Below are 17223 nucleotides of genomic sequence, written 5' to 3'. Positions count from 1 at the left end.
TATATGAGCCAAATATTTATATATCCTGCACTAATTTTACTCAGTGCTGAAGTTCCTGGTTTGACCTGGAAAGTGGATGCTTATTCCAAAGAAATTCGGGTTAAAGGCAACAGCAGCCCAGCCCCATTTCCCCATGGTGTGCCCCTGCTGTCCACCCCCAGAGGCATCTCAGCGCAGCCCCCCTTGCCAGCGGGGCGGCAGGACTGGAGTGCACAAGAGCCCAATTTTTGGCCCGGTGTCGGTGTACAGGAGATGTAAGGACGGGTAGAGCGCTGAGCCGCCCTGCTCTCATTGCAGCGCTGCACTACAATGCCACCATCGACGAGCGGCGGTACACGCCGCGGGCTCTCCTGGACGAGAGCGGGGAGCGGCACGCTCACCAGGCGCTGGTGCTGCTGGCGGGGCAGGAGCACTGCGACAGGCTCCACTTCCACGTGCTGGTAAGTGGGGACAGGACAGGACGGGACGGGAGCCTCTGCTGCGGGGCTGCGTCCCCCTGAGCAAAGCCATTCTGCTTGCACAAAGCAGTGATGCAGTGGGAGGTGTCAACAGGGCGATGGCAGGGTTGTCAATGGCCTCACATGGCTGGAAACAAGCCTGGGCCACGAGCCTGGATTTATTCACACCGGGTTTGATGTGGTCAGGGGTGGACCGGGGCCACGGAGCCGCCAGCACGCTGCAGCACTGGCTGCATCACACTCCAGCTTCCTCCGTGCGCTCCTTTGCAAGCCACTAACCATGCCCCCAGGGACAGCACGCACTCAGTGCCTGGATCAGACTGGTCCTCCTGCTCCAGAATCAATGAAAATTCTTTTTTCTTTTCCGTCGGGAGCCATTGCATCTCCATGCCAGCCCCCGCTGCTCTCATCCTCTGCAGCCCAGACCATCAGGTTCATCTCCCTAGGCGCAGGAGCCAGCAAAACCCTCGGCATGGCTCGTGGGGAACAGCTGATGCACAAACCTGGCCAAAATCAAACATTCCCAGAGAATGATGAGAATTCTTCGGAAGCCAGCGAGGGCTGAGCTGCCAGACTGGCCCGGCCCCAAGCCCCAGCCTGAACTGCCGTGAACTTCTGGGAAACTCGGTTCTAGAGATGGAGCCGGGGATTGAGCTCCAGAAGGAGCTCAGTGCAGAGCAGCCCAGTGCACCTCATGCGTTAGGGGCAAGGCATGGGGAGAGCTGGTAGAGGTTCAGGGAGAGGTACAGGGAAGGCACAGCCCGGTCACCGGCCGGTCAAGTTATTTCATGAAATAACCACACGTGCCTCCAGTGCTACCTGACTGTAGGAGTCCTGCCCTCTTCAACCGTGCTCTCTGCCTGTCCCAGGACACGGCTGACTACGTGAAGCCGGTGACGTTCTCGGTCGACTACGAGCTGGAGCACCCCGAGAGCGGCCCCATGCTGGACGACGGCTGGCCCACCTCGCTCAAGGTCTCGGTACGTGCAGCTCCCTCCCCTGGGGGTCCTACCAGGTGCCTGGCAAGGCAGCAGGCGAGGAACCCTCGCTGTCAGCTGGAGCTGAGCAAAATCCACCCAGCAAGGGCAATCCTGCAAAGCTCTTCCAGTGGCTGAGCATCTCCATTTCTTGTTTCCCTGCTGGGTGGTTTTGCTGTGGGATTTCAGAGCTCTGGCTGCCCAGCAGGTGGGGGTGCTGAAATGTGGGGGCTGCAGCAAGCAGGGTCTGACCCTGCCCAGTTTGTGTGGCTTTAAGTGGAGGGAGAAAAGGGGAGCTTAGCTGCTGAAGGCTGGGTGCATATCAGGAATGGTTAGTGTCCCACAGGGGCGCTGGAAGCTAGGGGGGGCTCAGGGACTGTAGAGGACACCGATAGGAACTGTAGCTGGAACTGAAAAGCCAATTTGGTGCTAAGCTTGGCCATTGGGCTTATCTCTGGAGGAGCCATCTGCTGCTTTGTCTTGGGGCTGCGACCCCCCGTCCCTCCTGTGATCACAAGATGTTCGGGACCCACTGCAGCCTGCAGCTCACAGCCAGGGGCACAGAGCATCACCCAGTTGTCTTATTGTGCCCACCAGGTCCCGTTCTGGAACGGGTGCAACGAGGATGAGCACTGCGTCCCTGACCTGGTCCTCGACGCTCGAAGCGACGTGCCCAGTGCCATGTGAGTGGGTTACACCGAGCATCCTCCCCTTGGGCTCACAAACCCCGGGGCTGTGCTCCAGCATTGCTCGGGGTCCCTCGTCCCACAGCCCCAGTGACCACCAGCAGCTGGGACCTGGTCCCCGGGGACAACTCTGCTCCTGCTGCTGGTGGCACCGGGCTGGTGGTGAGCAGAGTCATCCTGCTGTGCTCTCTGGGTTCGTCTGCTCCCTACATGGAACAAACTGGTGTTTGTTCAGGGAGCCCGCAAAACTACCGATATCTGGTGCCATGGTGATGGGCCCCAAAGACAAATCAGTAAATAACAGGGGACTAAATGCGAGGCTGGCGTTACCCGCCTGGCAGTCGCAGGCTTGACTCACGCAGCAGAAATAATTACACGCTGTGTCTGATCCCTTAAAGAGCTTTTAAAGGTCATCCCTGAGGAGCACAGGAGCCCAAATCTCTGCTCACGCTGATGGCAGTGGGCTCTGGACCAAACTGAGAGCTGATACAAGGGTGATTTCTGCTGAGAAAATCACTTTTGGGGTTACTTGTTGGAATAGACATGTTCCCTCAAAACGGCACCCTGGCTGCTCTGCTGTTAAAGGGAGCAGGCGGCCCTGATGTGAAACCTTTTATAATTTCCTTTCCCCATATTTTTTATAAAGAAAATTAAGGCCCAAACACCCATCAAGTCTGCAAAACCAAGCAGTGTTGGTGAACTTCGCTGGACGGCGATCTCAGCCTGGCTGGAGCTAAATGCCCTCCTTACCCTTTGTCAGTGGCATCAGATCTATTTTATTTTTACACCTCAGCTGTGTTAAGGGTGGATAACTGGGTCCCAGACAGCTAGACACCATTATTCGAAAAATCAGAAGGAAAATAGCGTTCCTCTCTGGTCTACATGAGGAAGCTGTGATTCCTAAAGCCCCCCAGGGCAGGGGCAGGGTCCGTGCCCGAGTCCCGTGGGATTCACGGCCGCCCTCCTCCCGCAGGGAGTACTGCAGGAGGGCTCTGCGCCGGGCTGCCCCCGCCTGCTCCACCTTCAGCCTCTCCTTCGACGCCTCCGTCTTCGTCATCGAGAGCACCAGGAGGAGGGTGGCCGTGGAGGCGACGCTGGAGAACCGCGGCGAGAACGCCTACAGCACCGTGCTCAACATCTCCTTCTCCAGGAACCTCCAGTTCGCCAGCCTGATCCCCAAGGTGCGGCGCCGGGGCTGTGCGGGGAGCCCCTGCTCGGCTGGGGAGCCCAAAACCAGAGCCCAAAACCTCTCCGCCCCTCGTAAATTTGGCATGCCTACAGGCTTGGCTCCTAAGCATCCGCGGCCTCTTTATTTTGGAAACACAGAAACGTTTTCGTCTTCCGAGCCTGAAATAAGGTCAGATGCAGATGAACCGATTTTCCCCTCTTTATTTTCCTACTCTAAAGGTTTAAAAATTCTTACTGCACGTGGCCAAGTTCCCGTCAGGGATGCATTGCTGCAGCTGAGGTCCACCTCCTGCATACAGGGGCCAGTAGCCACATGGCCAGCGCTGCTCCGTGCCATAGGCACCCTGCCCAGGCACCGCTCCTGCCCCTCTCCCAGCCCTATGCAGACCCTCGCCTCTCCCATTGCGGTCTGGGAATGCTGCTGATGGTGCTGAGCCCCCGCTCGTCCCCCCAGTGACTTCATACCCGCCGGCGGATGGCGTGGCCCTCGTTTTGTTTTCTTAAGCCCTGTGCCAACAGAAAATTGTGGGGCACGCCGCCCGCAAACTGAGAGAAGTGCGTTTTGTGATAGGTTCCTCCAAATTAACAGAGGAAGAAAAACCTATGATGCTAGGTAACGGAGAGCGCAATGCAGGAGCGGTTACAGAAAACATTTTCATCTGGTTACAGAAGCCTTGTGCTGCCAAACAAGCAGCTCGCCAAGCAGAGGGAGACGGCCGGGAGCAATGGGCAAAAGCTTCCCAGCCCCGCTGGCGAGCTGGAGGGCGTTCCAGCAGCAGGCACCCAATTATTGAGACGAGCTAATTAATTTTTACTCCTTAGCTGGTGGCCCTGCAGAATAATATCTGTAGTTATCTCAGGCTTCCCTGTGACCCGTGATCACAGAAAAATCGTCTTCCTGACCACCGTGCCAAGAATAATCAGTTTTATACATTCATCTCCGTAGCTGAATTTTGACAGAGGATTTAACTGGGGAAGCTGGAAGGTGCGGGTTAGAAGTGCTGCTCTCCAGGAATGGCCCTGCCAGCAAGCACGGGGAGGCTTTTGCTTGCTTGTTTGTGTTCCCCAAAAGTTACTGCCCCTCTCCCGAGGCACGTTTGCTGGATTCATGAAGTTGCGACCGCGGGGCTGGTGCCCGTGGCCAAGACCCGTGTCTCAAACACTCCGCATCCTGTTTTAGGATGACACGGACATCAACATCGACTGCATGAGCGACGAGAAGCACCCCAACAAGAGAGTCTGCAACGTGAGCTACCCCTTCTTCCGAGCTAAAGCCAAGGTAAGGCAGTTCCCCCCAAAACCAGCTTGCTTTTGGGAGCCCCAGGTGTGCAGGGTGAGGGGGGGAACCACTTCATTTTCGAGAGCGGGATCCAAATTTTCCACTCTGCCTTTCCACTGCACCTTTTCCTGACTCGAATTAACAAACACAAAGGCACCGCGCGCCCCCGTGAAACGCCACCTGCCCGCCCCACGTGCCTGCAGGCATCCGACGAAGCCGCTCCTGACGAAATCTTTCCAACCACCATGTCCGGCCGGAGCCTTCGCCTGTCAGGAGCTCAAAAATGACAGACGAGCTCCAGGCACCTCTCTGGGCTTTAAAGCTCCCCAAAAAAAAAAAAAAAGCCCTCTTGGATGCCTGTGGCCGTAAGCGAGGAGGGAGCAGCCCGACTCCCCATGACCTACGGGGGCTGGGAATGCATCTGCGTGGCATCAGGTAGGCCAGGTCCTGCCAAGACAAAGACAAGCTGGAAATGGAAATTTGGCCGGCGAGCAGCAGGAGCGTTAATATTATAATCAGCTGTGCCGTCCCAGACAGTTTGAGGTCATTGCCACGGCTCGCGCAGATGTGACATTTATCACATTTTATTGTTGTTGGCCTCCGTCCCCCGCCAGCGGACCCCGTGCTGCAGATGTGCGGTGCCGGCCCCTCGCTGCTGGTTCCCCGGAGATTTTCCTCTTTTAAGGGGATGCTTTTTTTGTTCTCCAGCCTCAGAGCAAAAAATGCAGCACGTCGTAGGCAGAGAGCAAATCCTGCAAATCCCCAGTTCGGCCTCACTTCCCGTGGGGGAGGCAAGGCTGCCCAAAGCCCAGCAGCATCCCCCGGCCGGCGCTGGGGGTTTTTCCCCCTTAATATTTTCTCCCATCTGTTTCCAACCCCCGCAGGTAGCTTTTCGCCTGGATTTTGAATTCAGCAAGTCAATTTTCCTGCAGAGCATGGAGATCTACCTGACTGCCAACAGGTTAATGCTTCTTCTTCCTTCTGCTGCCTTCGCACGGGTCTGCAACGCTGGCAGGACGTCACCTGCCCTGATCCTGCCACCTTTCCCACTGCAGCCAAGCCGCTGCTGCCTTCCCCCCCTCTCCATTTGCAGCCGGAGCTGTTTTGCTGGCGGGGGGGGGGGGGGCAGACCCTATGGTGCTTTGCTTGGTGCTGAGCTTGCTGCTTCCATAGCTGTAGGTGGTGCTGGAGGCACCCAGAAACCGTCCTCAGGGAGTAACCACATGGAAACCCAATTTCTATAGGTTATTGCAGAGCCCTGCGTTTTTATTTTAGGCTATTTTTATTTACCTATATATTATAACCCTCATTTTCCCCTCTATGGGAGGGCCGGGCAGTCGTTGCCAGGTCCTGTGCTGAGCAGAAGGGGTCTCTGGCCACCGCTGCTCCCTGCAGCCACTTGCTCAGCTGCAAATATTCCCAGGAAAAAAAAACCTCTCCTAGCAGTCTTGCCAAACCCTCCTCGCTCACTTGCCCTGCACAGGTAAATTTTTCTGACAGCCAAGTGAAACCTCGTTAGGGTTTGTTTTTCGTTTCCATCAATCACCGTGGCAGAGAGCAGCCAAGGGTTTTCTCTGCCGGGGCTGGTGCGCGCGGGACCGCTTTGCTGCTGCTGCTGCGTGTGAAACCTTCCACCAAATGCTTTGCTTTTACGGCCTTGGGCTAATAAAAGTTAGGGAGTAAAATTGCTTCTCTTTGAGCCTTGGCCATAAAGCAGAAGTTGAGCCCTTCCCCGTGCGCTTCCCACACCCCCCAAAAAAAATAAACCTCCAGGAGGTGCTCACCCCGTGCTCTGCTGGTGTTTCAGTGACAGCGAGGAGAAGGAGAGCACCAAGGAGGACAACGTCGCCCACCTCAATTTCCACCTCAAGTACGAAGCTGACCTGCTCTTCACCAGGTGTGTGGGGGGACAGGGCGCGGGGGGGGGGGGGGGGGGGGGGCGAAGGAAGCACAAAATTGGGGGCAAAAAAAAGAAAAACCGACAGCCAGAAGCAGGGAGGTGCTGCGCATTTCACGACACTTAAATGCAGGGGTGTTATTAAATAAGGTGCGAGTGCAATTTTATTTTAAGGGGGAAAATCTACTTTTTGTAGGTAATAATGTTCATAACATGTGTTAGCAGCCAGTGCCGGGGCTGTAAAGCTGCGTCTGGGCCGGTAGCCATGCCACTTAAAATTATCCCACCAAAAGGACACAGAAAGGGTGTGCATGGAAGGGGTTTGGGCGTCGGCATCAACTAGAGCAGTGTCTGTCTGCTGTCCGAAGCAAGAAGGGAGCTCAGGCACAGATGATAATTTATTAACCCGATTACAAGAAAAAATACGGGCCCAAGCAGCACATTCCCTGGCACTGCTCGCTGTAATTCTTAGCAGGTTTTGGAGACCTTCAGCCACTCTTTTTTTAATGCGAGAGGCAGCGGGGCACAGAAAATAAAGCCACTTCACTACATAAATTTTCCAGGGGGGAGGGATTCTCAATTTAACAAATGCCAAAATCACCTTTATGGGAGAAGGGAGAACTTGGAGGAAGGGTAACAGCACAAAAGCCTCAAGTTTGGGCATCCTGGGGAGGAAAAGGGGGAATTGTTTCAAGGAGGTTTGGGGCCCTGTGCCGGGGCAGCTCGCCCATCGGGTGCTCCTGGCTCCTCTCCCGGCTCTCCAGCCTCCAGATATAAATGCGATTTGCCTCCTCAGATTTATGTGAGATTCAAAGCACCGAGCAGGGCCTTGGATGTCTCTGTTATAATAAAAAAAAAAAAAAAATCTACAAAGAAGGGGAAAATACTGCAGAAGCAGAAGAGCGTGAAAATCCTCCGTCTTTTTTACGTGAGGCAAAGGCAGGCAATGGTTTCCATCCCAGAAGCAGCCAGACGGACCCAAGGCCCTCTCCTTGGGTCTTTGGCCTGGGGTGGCCCTGCTCCGGGTGGTTTTGGTGCTCTTATCAAGGTGCTGGAGCTGTGGGGTGGTGCAGAGGGGCTGCCTTGTTCTCTGCTTGCTCCGAGTCCCCATCATGACTTGTCCTCCTCGGTCACGACAGGGCGTCCAGCCTGGACTACTACGAAATCAAGTCCAACAGCTCCCTGGAGAGATACGACAGCATCGGCCCCCCTTTCCACTGCTCCTTCAAGGTAAAGCAGGGCGATGTCCCGGGGTGGGACGTGGTCACCCTGCCCGTCCCCTGTCCCCCATCCCCGTCCTTTGTCCTCGCAGCTGCAGAACCTGGGCTTCTTCCCCGTGGAGGGGGTGACCATCAAGCTCACCGTCCCCGTGGCCACCAGGGCGGGCAACCGCCTCCTGCTCCTGACCCAATTCATGGTGGACCAGGTAGGAAAGGGGGGGGGTTTGGTCCCCATAAAGCCGGCTGGGTCCCTCGGCAGCGGGTGTGGAGGTGGGGATGGAGATGCCCCGTTCTGCTGCAAGCTCCCCTCCCGTGCTCACACCGGTGTGGACGCCTGTATTAAAATCTTGGCTCGTGCCCTGTGCTTCTCCACTCTGCGTTCACTTGGCTGGAGACGTGGAAAATGGCAGCAGCCAAAGGGTTTGGTCCAAGTAGCTCTCCCTGCTGGACCTCCCTCCGGTATGGGATGAATTCTTGAGGGTCTTGAAGGAGTCGGCTGTGCCTGGGGCGCACCGGAGGCTTGAGCGGCTGCAGAAGCTGCGACAGAGCTCGGAGCAGACCCCGAGGAGGAGAGCTGTGCAAGGGACGGGCATCGAGGGCAGCCCAGCCTCCATTGAGGTGTTTTGTGCCCCCAGCCCTGGCAAAGGCCCCGTGCCACCTGTAATGCCCCAGCGTCTGGTCAAGGTGCAGGGCAGGGCTGTCGGCCAGGCTCAGTTGTGCTGTGGAGAGGCACAAAACACAGGAATTAATTCAACTAGGAGGCTGGCCGGCACCTTTGGGGCGGTATTCTGGAGAAAAGGCAAAAGCAGCCCATGAGCACTCTGCAGCAGGCAGTGTGAATGCAGAAGCAGGGGTGGTCTGTGCCCTGTGGCGCTGGGAGGAGGCTCTCAGGAGCCCAGACAATGCGTCCTCCGGTGACAGCAGTACTGCAGTCTGATGAGAGCAGTTGGGAGAGCCCCGTGTGTTTCCCTACATCGTGGTCACCCCCATGTCCCCACCACGGGGCCGCGGTGCATTGGTGAGACTCCCAAACATCAGCAAAGCCCCGGGAGGACCAGGTCCCCGCATCCCACCAGGATGGGTGCGGGACACGGGGCGGTAGCACCAGCGTGTCCCCGTCCCTATCCCCGTCTGCTCCTCCCGCAGGAGAACGCGACCTGCAACGTCTGGGGGAACACCACCGACTACCGCAGCACACCTGCCGAGGAGGACCTGTCCCGCACCCCGCTCCTGGTACGTGTCCTCATGGGCCTGATCCTGGCCCCGTGCTGAGCCCTGCCTCCCCAAACCAGAGAGAAACCCCATGAAAGGGGTGCCCCACGGGTTGTCCCCTTCTCGGTGGCACAGTTGGGGCGTGGGGACTGCATGGAGCCCCCTGGGGTGATGCTCCAACCTCACCAACTTCCCCCCTTGCAGAACCACAGCAACTCCGACGTCGTTTCCATCGACTGCAATGTGAAATTAGCCCCCAACGAGGAGATGAACTTGCACTTGCGTGGCAATCTGTGGATGAAGTCACTGAAAGCAGTAAGTCCTCCAAAAGCAGATGCATGGCTTTTGAGAAATACCCCAAAGGAGCCCTCACTTGGTGCAAACGTGTGTGGTTTTTTTTTCCTCTCCTGCTATTGCTCTCCCTCCCAGGAAGTCTGGGTATGTGTGGGGTGACTTCTGCTTTCAAATCTTATTTATTCCATCGGTGCGTGCATCCTGCACAGCACCTCATCACAGGGAATTTAATCCCAAGCAATCCTTCTTGCTGCAATTAACCACCCTCACTAACTGACCTGCACGATCCTTCCACCACGCAGCATCCCTGGCGTGGGAACTGTGGGGCAAAGCCATGGGGGCAGCAGGGGGCACCCAGCCGGGGTGCTGGGCCCTCTGCCAGGCCTGGTGCTCAGCTCCAGCCTCTCTTTGTGCAGCTGAAGTTCAAGTCACTGAAGCTCACCACGAACGCCGCCCTCCAGCGACGCTTCGGGAGCCCCTTCGTCTTCCGCGAGGAGGACCCCAGCCGCCAGGTGAGCCAGGGCCAGCCCCCGGGCTGGGAAACCCACAAAAACCACGGGGCAGGACGGTGCCACACGGACCCAGCAGCTCTGGGGAGGCTGCAGCACCGTGCCCTGACCCCGCTGGGCAAAGCCCCGTGGATGGCAGAAGGGCTGGAGCCGGGCACCAGCAGCTCCAGCACCTTCAGCATCCCCCCCACAATTTAGGGCACCCTCAGCATCCCCACCATCACGTTTCTGTGCTCTTTGCAGGTAACATTTGAAATCTCCAAGCCGGAGGAGTCGCAGATCCCCATCTGGATCATCCTGGGGAGCACGTTAGGGGGGCTCCTGCTCCTGGCGCTGCTCGTGCTCGCGCTCTGGAAGGTGAGCAGCCCCTTGGACCTTGTATTTTGGGTGGCTGCGGCTTGGCAGCGACCCCAGCTGCAGTGTACCACGCCGGAGGGACCCCTGGCCCCCAGCTCCATACCCACAGCCCCCCAGCACCACCTCGTCCTCCTTTCACGGGGGTCCTGGGAAGCAAACGCAGCTTTGGACCCTCCAATCCCAGCTCCGGGGATGCTCCATTGGGCATCGCAAAAGCTTCTCCAGCCTCTTTCCACCTCCCCTGTATTTATATCTAGGGCCTGAACTGCCTGACAACACCCCTCTAAAAGCAAGGCACCGCCACGCAGCCAGCTGAAGTAACGGCGGGGTTTTCTCTTGTCTTCTCTTTGATCCCTACAGCTCGGATTTTTTAAAAGCGGCAGCCGCAGGAGAGAGGCGGAGGAGGAGCAGAGCGCCAAGGTGCTGGAGTGATGCTCCCGGTGGGGCCGGGGGGCTCGGCCCCCTCTCGCCGCCCTCCTCGGCGCTCGCTGCTCACCGGTAGATGCTCGTCTCGATGCCGAGGGACTTGGGTGCTGAGCTCGGGCTGCATCGAGACGAGAACGCACCCCTTTGTGTGAAATCGCCTAAACAGGTCCAAAACAGACAAACACCAAAAAAAAAGAAAAACAACGACCAATGACACGAAAAAAAAACACATACCAAAAAAAAAAAAAAAAAAAGAAGCAGACAAACCCAGCCCCTGTTTGGTGGCCCTATGCCGTGGGTTCAAACTGCTTTTAGGACAGCCCTGCCCTACCGGGGCCGGCAGTGGTGCAGAAGGGACGGGGCAAGCGCGCACCCCATAACCTGGGGTGAACCAGGTGCAGCATCCCGAGGGGAACAATCTTTAGCAATTTCCATTTTTTAATGATTTTTTTTTTTTTTTTAAATTGCCATAGTGGGACTGTATCAAACCCCGGGGCTCACCTGCCCCAAGGAAGGGGAATCTCTCGGTTGGGGGGAAAAAGAGCAAACTTGGATGGAAATACTGAAACCGTCCCGAGGGGCTGCAGGGTCTGGGGGGCTCCCGCGGGGCGCAGCGAAGCTGCAGCTCTCGGACTGCTCTGCACCAGCTAAATGAGCTATCAGCTGGAGGTTTTAATTTGCCTTCTTGATGCACTGAATACGAATAATAGCAAATTAAAGCACCTTAATGCATATCTCCAGCATCCAGCTGTACATACTTATTCTAGAAATATTTGCCTGTTTAAGCAAAGGAGAAAAAAAAATCAAGAAATCTTTTTTTAAATCTTTTTAAAAAATCAAAAAAAAAAAGGAAAAAAAAAGAACAATAACAAACCAGTTCAAAGTGTTTTCTACAAACTGAGCAGTTTCGAAGAGCTTGCGTCCAGCAAGGGTCCGCACGTGTACTATAACTGTATATATTTGGTGTCACGCCAAGCCAGAGGGTCAGTGCTGTTTGACAAAAATCTTTCTTTTTGCATAACAGAATTATTTATGCTAATATTAATTTTATGAAGGAAAAGAAAGCATATGTCCACCTGATGTGTAATGAAGTTTGTTAAATACTGTCCTAGTATTTTTTAAGGATTAAAAATACGGTATTTTAAAAAAAAAAAAACAAAGAGCTCTGCTCCCATTCTGTGCTACCCCGACGCACTCGGGGTGTTGCTCCTACCCCTGGGATGAGGACCACGGGGCTGAGGTTCGCCACTGATTTATTATGGGCTGCAAGGGGTTTGCAGCCTTCTTCTAAAGGGACGCTGCCAGGTGGGACGAGCGGCCAGGAGTTGCGGGTCTGGGCCCAGCGTGTTGCAGAATCAGCCCCACTGACAGTATAAAATGGGGAGGGATAAGGTTTTAATTGCTGGCATCGTCACCTGGGGTGGAAATCCTAAATGTCACAGCTGCTGGCTGTCCCTGGGACCGGCGGGGGTGCAGGGCTGCCCTGGAGAGCCAAAATCTGGTGTGGCGCTGGCACCAGTTGCCTTCACCAAAGTGCTTTAATTTTGCAGCTTATTTTTTTCTCCTTTCTTAGGATCATCCAGTTTTCCTTAATGCTGTAGAAAGCACCATCATCCATTGGGTACATGGGAGCTACTGAAATCAGTCTAGAGCTTTATTCCTGGGGAAAAAGTCTCACTGCTTTTCAAGGCTTTGCCCAAAAGCATCCCAGGCCTTGGTGCTATGAAACTAGCAGCCACATTAATCGCAATGCAGGTTGTAAAAAAAAAAAACAAAAAACAAAAAAAACCTCAAGGTCAGCAGTGGCAGGGCCGTATCTTTCAGCAGGCAATGGGCAAGGAAAGCTCCCACGACATGAAACCCAAGCTCATGGCACCCATGGGTGCCCTGTGATGGGACGGGTGGTGAGTTGTGGGTGTTAGTCCAGGGCATGCGGCTGACGTGCAAGCTGTGTGTTTGTGCACAGAGCGTGCAAATGTGCTCAGATAGTTCCGTTAACCTTGTCAACACTGAACTATAATGTTAAGCTTCATCCACATGGCCTGCATGTTCAGCTCAGAGTAGCTATTCCTGGATTGTTTTTAAAGATGTCTTACACCAGGGTGGCTCTGCAATGCCACAAAATAAGCGTGGCAGCAGCAGGGATTTCCTCTCAGGGCTAGAAAAAGCAGGGCCCAGCCCTTGCCCTGCCCACGGCCCTGCTGCCCCGCACACGGCCACCCAGCAGCAAGGGTGAGCATGTGGGGGCTCTGGGGAGGGCAGGGGTGTACGTGCACATTGGGGGGCACACACGTGTACATAAATACACGGACACCCCTCCAGCCGTGGGGCGCCGTGATCACAGGAAAGACTGTGCATCCCAAGGGCGGGGGGGGGGGGGGGGGGGGGGGGGGAGAGAGAGCGTGTATCTGCAGAAGTCTGAGTGTATTTTTTATATATATATATATATATGAGAGTGTATTTTACTTATATATATATATATTTATTTATATACACACATAAATAAAGCTGTGGGATACACACACACAGATACACACCCACACCCACATCATCTTCAATATGGAACACAGTCTCCCCCGTGAACAAGACTTCCCAGAGCTGGAAGCTGTGGAAAATAGAGATCTAGATATAGCTGTACATATAGCTACAGATAGCTATAGCTACAGTAGATACAGATATTCATATAGATGATACAGATAGATATAGATACATGTATATATGTGTATGTATACGTGTACTATTATATAATACGTGTGTGTACATACATATATGCATACACACAACATATGTGTGTGTATACAAATATGTACATACACAATGTATATACTTGTCTGTGTGTGTATATATATAATACGTGTTTGTATAGCGGTACATATGCATATATATATGCCTGTGTGTATGTATATATACCTGTATGTGTATTTGTGTGTGCATACATGTATGTGTAAATAGGAACATGGGTATGTGCGCATGTGTACACAGGCATATATGGGAGTGTATTTCCATATATATGTGCATATGCAGCTAAATATACATATTTTTATGTATATGTATGCAAGTGTGTATGTAAAAATATGTATGTGTCTATATTGTGTGTATGCACATGCGTATACACAGAGGTGTTCATGTATGTGCCTGTGTATCTATATTTATATGTACAAACACTCCCTTACACATCTATACATTTACACCCACATTGCCCCTGCCCAGCAGCCAATGCCTGCAGGCAGAGGCCTGGCCCCTGGGCCTGGGCTGGGCACCGCCTGCCTGAGGCGAGAACAAGGTCCCCATGCAGGTCCAAAACAGGGCATTTCGGGGTAAAATTTGCGCTACGAAGTCATCAGTACCCTTTAGAGATACTTCTGGCTTGGGTCTCACAAGATTTCCACACGGAGAGGCTGCACCCAGGGGGCCACTTTAAAGCCTTGGTGCCCGTGTTAACATGAGGAGAGGAGTTGTAGCCACCCAGCAGCAACCTGGTTAGAGCCAGTGCCCACCCATTTACACCAACGGGGGGGCTGTGGTTAAAGCCAGTGCCCACCCATTTACACTAATGGGGGGCTGTCACCTCACCTCAGGCAGCGCAGGACAGCAGACAAGCTGCTCTATGCAGTTACTTTGGGTCACCAATTGTTTCCCCACCCCATGGCACCTGGGGAAGGCATAACAAAATAAAATGAGCCCTGCTAACCCCGTTGGACAGAAATTCATCGCCTCCTTCTCTTCAATAATCTCCTTAGTTGTGCAAATTGGCACAGCCGGAGCTGCGGCCATGGCGGGGCTGGGGCCTGATCCTGTACCTCCCTCGTCCAGCAAGAACTGGGCCGGATGTGGGGAAGACCTGGCCCCATACGGTGTCCCCACAGCAGGAGGGCTTAGGCACAGACCCTGCCAACCCCAAAACCTGGGGCGCTCCTTTTGGGGGGAAAAAAAAAATAAAAAAATTGAGGCACCCACCCAGTCGTGGCTGCCGGAGGAGACAGCACACGGCTCCTTTTTCCTGTTCATCTCACACAGAGCTTTATAAAGAGCTTTAAATAACTCCCACAAAGACAGCAAGGGCACTTTTTCAGCTTTTAATGCTCAAAAGAGAGATTTGCAGACTAAGGAGCAGGAAGGTCCCAGGATGGGAGAGCCGGGCCGGGCTGTGCCGCACCCTCAGGCGTGCACGAACAGCTTTAACGCCACGCAGACTCCTGCCCTAGCACAGGGACTCAGGCTCTTCCCCTCTCCATAACACACTTTCCAACCCCCTGACAAGTTTTATCGCTACTCCTAGTAACGGCATAATCTCTCTTCAGGTCTTCACATACTGAAATCATCCCAGGAACGGCATGAACAAAGCAGAACCTCTGAAAATATCCTGCAACGCAGCCCAAGCAGGAAAGGATCAGGCCAAAGCTACAGGAGGGGAGGAAGAAGCAGCTTGTCCACAAGATTGTTTGGTGTAACTTTTTTTTTTTTTTCTTATTAAAAAGCAGAGTTGTGGGAGGAGCAGCTTCCTTTACCTTATTGTTACCTACAGACATTTCAGCATGCATGCGTGTTCCAAGGACGGTTTTACACAGATATTTCACAAGAACACAACACCGAGATTATCCCATGTCAGAAACAGGTCCTGAGAAAAACAGTGCAAGGAAATACTGCCTTAATAAACAGCACAGCAACTCGTGATGATTTCCAGTAGAGCAATCCAGAACGTTGTTACACAGCGAGTAGCATCAGTTCCTAAAAGCTTTCAGCCCTCTCCCCACCTCCCACCGCCTTTCCCAGGTCAAATTCATTCAAGGGCCCTCATTTTAGCTGTATGCACGTTATCAGTTATACATGTGCAAATGTAGAAAGGCAGAGCACGGCATCAAAGTTGGCTTCCAAGCACGTGGCACGGTTTAACAGAAGACTTTTTGTGTAGCACACAGACGTTGATTCAGGTATTGGTTCATTTTAACCAAGCCAGCCACCAGCAGCATTGCCAAGAACCAGCTGGTGCCTGCTCGCAAGGTGCTTGAGGTGCAGGGTCAAAGCTTCAGCAACAGTGGACATGGTCCTCAAGAGGGAGATAAAAGCACTCCCCGGGTCTCCAGGAGCCACAGCGAGTTAAGTATTTTTTGCATTTCCACCTGTCAGGCTAAAAATCACTGTGGTAGCTCCTCGGCAAAACACAAAACCGCAGCTTTCCTGATGCATTTCAGCACGGGGAAGACATTTGGGGCAGCCCCTTGCAGGAACACGAACCCCTTCCTAACTGTTCGGGAACATCTGCTTATGCCGTAAGGCCTCAGGTGGCTGAGCGTGGCTTTGCCATTTTGACTGACCTTCAGCTGCAAGTCGTCATGCCTTTTAAACTTCCAACCTACCTGAGATATAAGTGACAGACACATTTTCACTTTAGGAGCCAGCTTCCAGCAGAATAAAGTTTGCGGCTTGGAAGCCGGTGTATTTCTAAAGCACTTCCCATTCAGGAGACACAACAGCCAAGGCTGACAGCATCGCACAATCTAAGCGACACTATTCTTCTTGGCACTAGGCAAAAATTAGAGCTACAAACTAATTCCACATTCAATGTTTATTTATTTGTAATACAAATAGAAACGTGTGCCCAAATCTTGCCTTAAAGTTCTACCCGGATAGTTTAAAAAAAACCTACAGAACATTCTTTCATCTTCTGACAGTTAAAAAGCTGCATTTAAAATAAACAGAGTTCTCAGTAGCCTGTCAAAACAAGTGACATTTTACTGTTGGAGCATCTGCAACTTCTACCAAGGAGAAGTACTTTCTCAAGCAACAGTTTTAATATACAATCAGTTGCTTATCATAAAAGATCTTATGATAGGACAATTTTTTAAAAATCAGTTTTAATAGAGATTTTCATAATGAAAGGAGTAAAAATCATGAAAAATTCTCCAGTCCAATTTGGGGAGGCACAGACTCCACGCTTGTTGGAAAAACCAGCTTCAAGCAGTATCACGCTCCAGAGGAAGACTCTCTTTGGCGACAGACTACTCCATTAGGAAGATACAGCATTTGGAATCCAGAGTGCAGTTTTACATACTTTGAGTCAAAAAAAGGTGCGTGTTGATCATTGAAACAACAAAAACAAGTTAAAAGCATTTTGAAATGTTGGGACACACACAAACACAAATACCCTATAAAATTTCTAGGTATCCATGCATGTTCTTTATATATGAGGAACTTAGCTACGTAAAAAGAAACCATGGTTCTGGTTCGTTTAGATCAATGTGCAAGTTCATTTTTCAAAAGTTATTCAGTATTTACTGTAGCATTGTAAGCGAAGAGCTTGACGTTTCAACTCTTATTAGATGAATACACCATAGCTGAATTTAAATCTGTATTTCCTAACAGAGCATTCCTTACTTCTGTAGCTGCTGATAACTGCTGTTCAAAATTTAATTTAAAAATAAAAATAAAAATCAGATGTTACCAACATCTTCAGCATTAACTGAAAGGCATAAAAAGACGGTGAGGTATGAGAGCAACGGACTGCTCTGTATGTTGAGACTTCACTTTTAACTGCCGTGTAATTTCCATTTTTTTTTATCCTACCTCACTTCAAGGAGTTTTAAAATTTGCAAAGCTACTGCCTCAGTAGCAGCGTGACAAGGGCTTTCAGAAGTGCCTTTGTGTATAACTACTTAAAGCAATCTTCAGCAGAGATGTGTGTTTGAAACAAAACATTCTGCACCAGTTATATCGGGAATC

The 17223-nt window shown here is 52.6% G+C and overlaps 1 protein-coding gene across 2 annotated transcripts in view; it reads left to right on the top strand.

Annotated features, from left to right (window-relative positions):
• Positions 1 to 11645, top strand: part of ITGA11 (integrin subunit alpha 11) — a 41350-nt gene extending 29705 nt beyond the window's left edge. Inside the window, exons 16-29 of one of the 2 annotated variants that reach the window (XM_035569418.2) lie at positions 298 to 440; positions 1328 to 1438; positions 2033 to 2118; positions 3095 to 3302; positions 4490 to 4588; positions 5473 to 5549; positions 6396 to 6485; positions 7625 to 7715; positions 7798 to 7911; positions 8852 to 8938; positions 9122 to 9232; positions 9628 to 9723; positions 9964 to 10077; positions 10438 to 11645. In XM_035569418.2, coding sequence (XP_035425311.1) covers positions 298 to 440; positions 1328 to 1438; positions 2033 to 2118; positions 3095 to 3302; positions 4490 to 4588; positions 5473 to 5549; positions 6396 to 6485; positions 7625 to 7715; positions 7798 to 7911; positions 8852 to 8938; positions 9122 to 9232; positions 9628 to 9723; positions 9964 to 10077; positions 10438 to 10509 — 1499 coding nt within the window. In that variant the 3' untranslated portion in view covers positions 10510 to 11645. The remainder of the gene's footprint in view (positions 1 to 297; positions 441 to 1327; positions 1439 to 2032; positions 2119 to 3094; positions 3303 to 4489; positions 4589 to 5472; positions 5550 to 6395; positions 6486 to 7624; positions 7716 to 7797; positions 7912 to 8851; positions 8939 to 9121; positions 9233 to 9627; positions 9724 to 9963; positions 10078 to 10437) is intronic. The other variant, XM_035569419.2, reaches the window with a different exon arrangement.
• Positions 11646 to 17223: the final 5578 nt, after the last annotated feature.

Source organism: Cygnus atratus, chromosome 11, assembly GCF_013377495.2.
Source record: "Cygnus atratus isolate AKBS03 ecotype Queensland, Australia chromosome 11, CAtr_DNAZoo_HiC_assembly, whole genome shotgun sequence".
Taxonomy (NCBI): Eukaryota; Metazoa; Chordata; class Aves; order Anseriformes; family Anatidae; genus Cygnus; species Cygnus atratus.
Note: the sequence above shows the minus strand (reverse complement) of the source record. Positions and strands in the feature narration are given on the sequence as shown.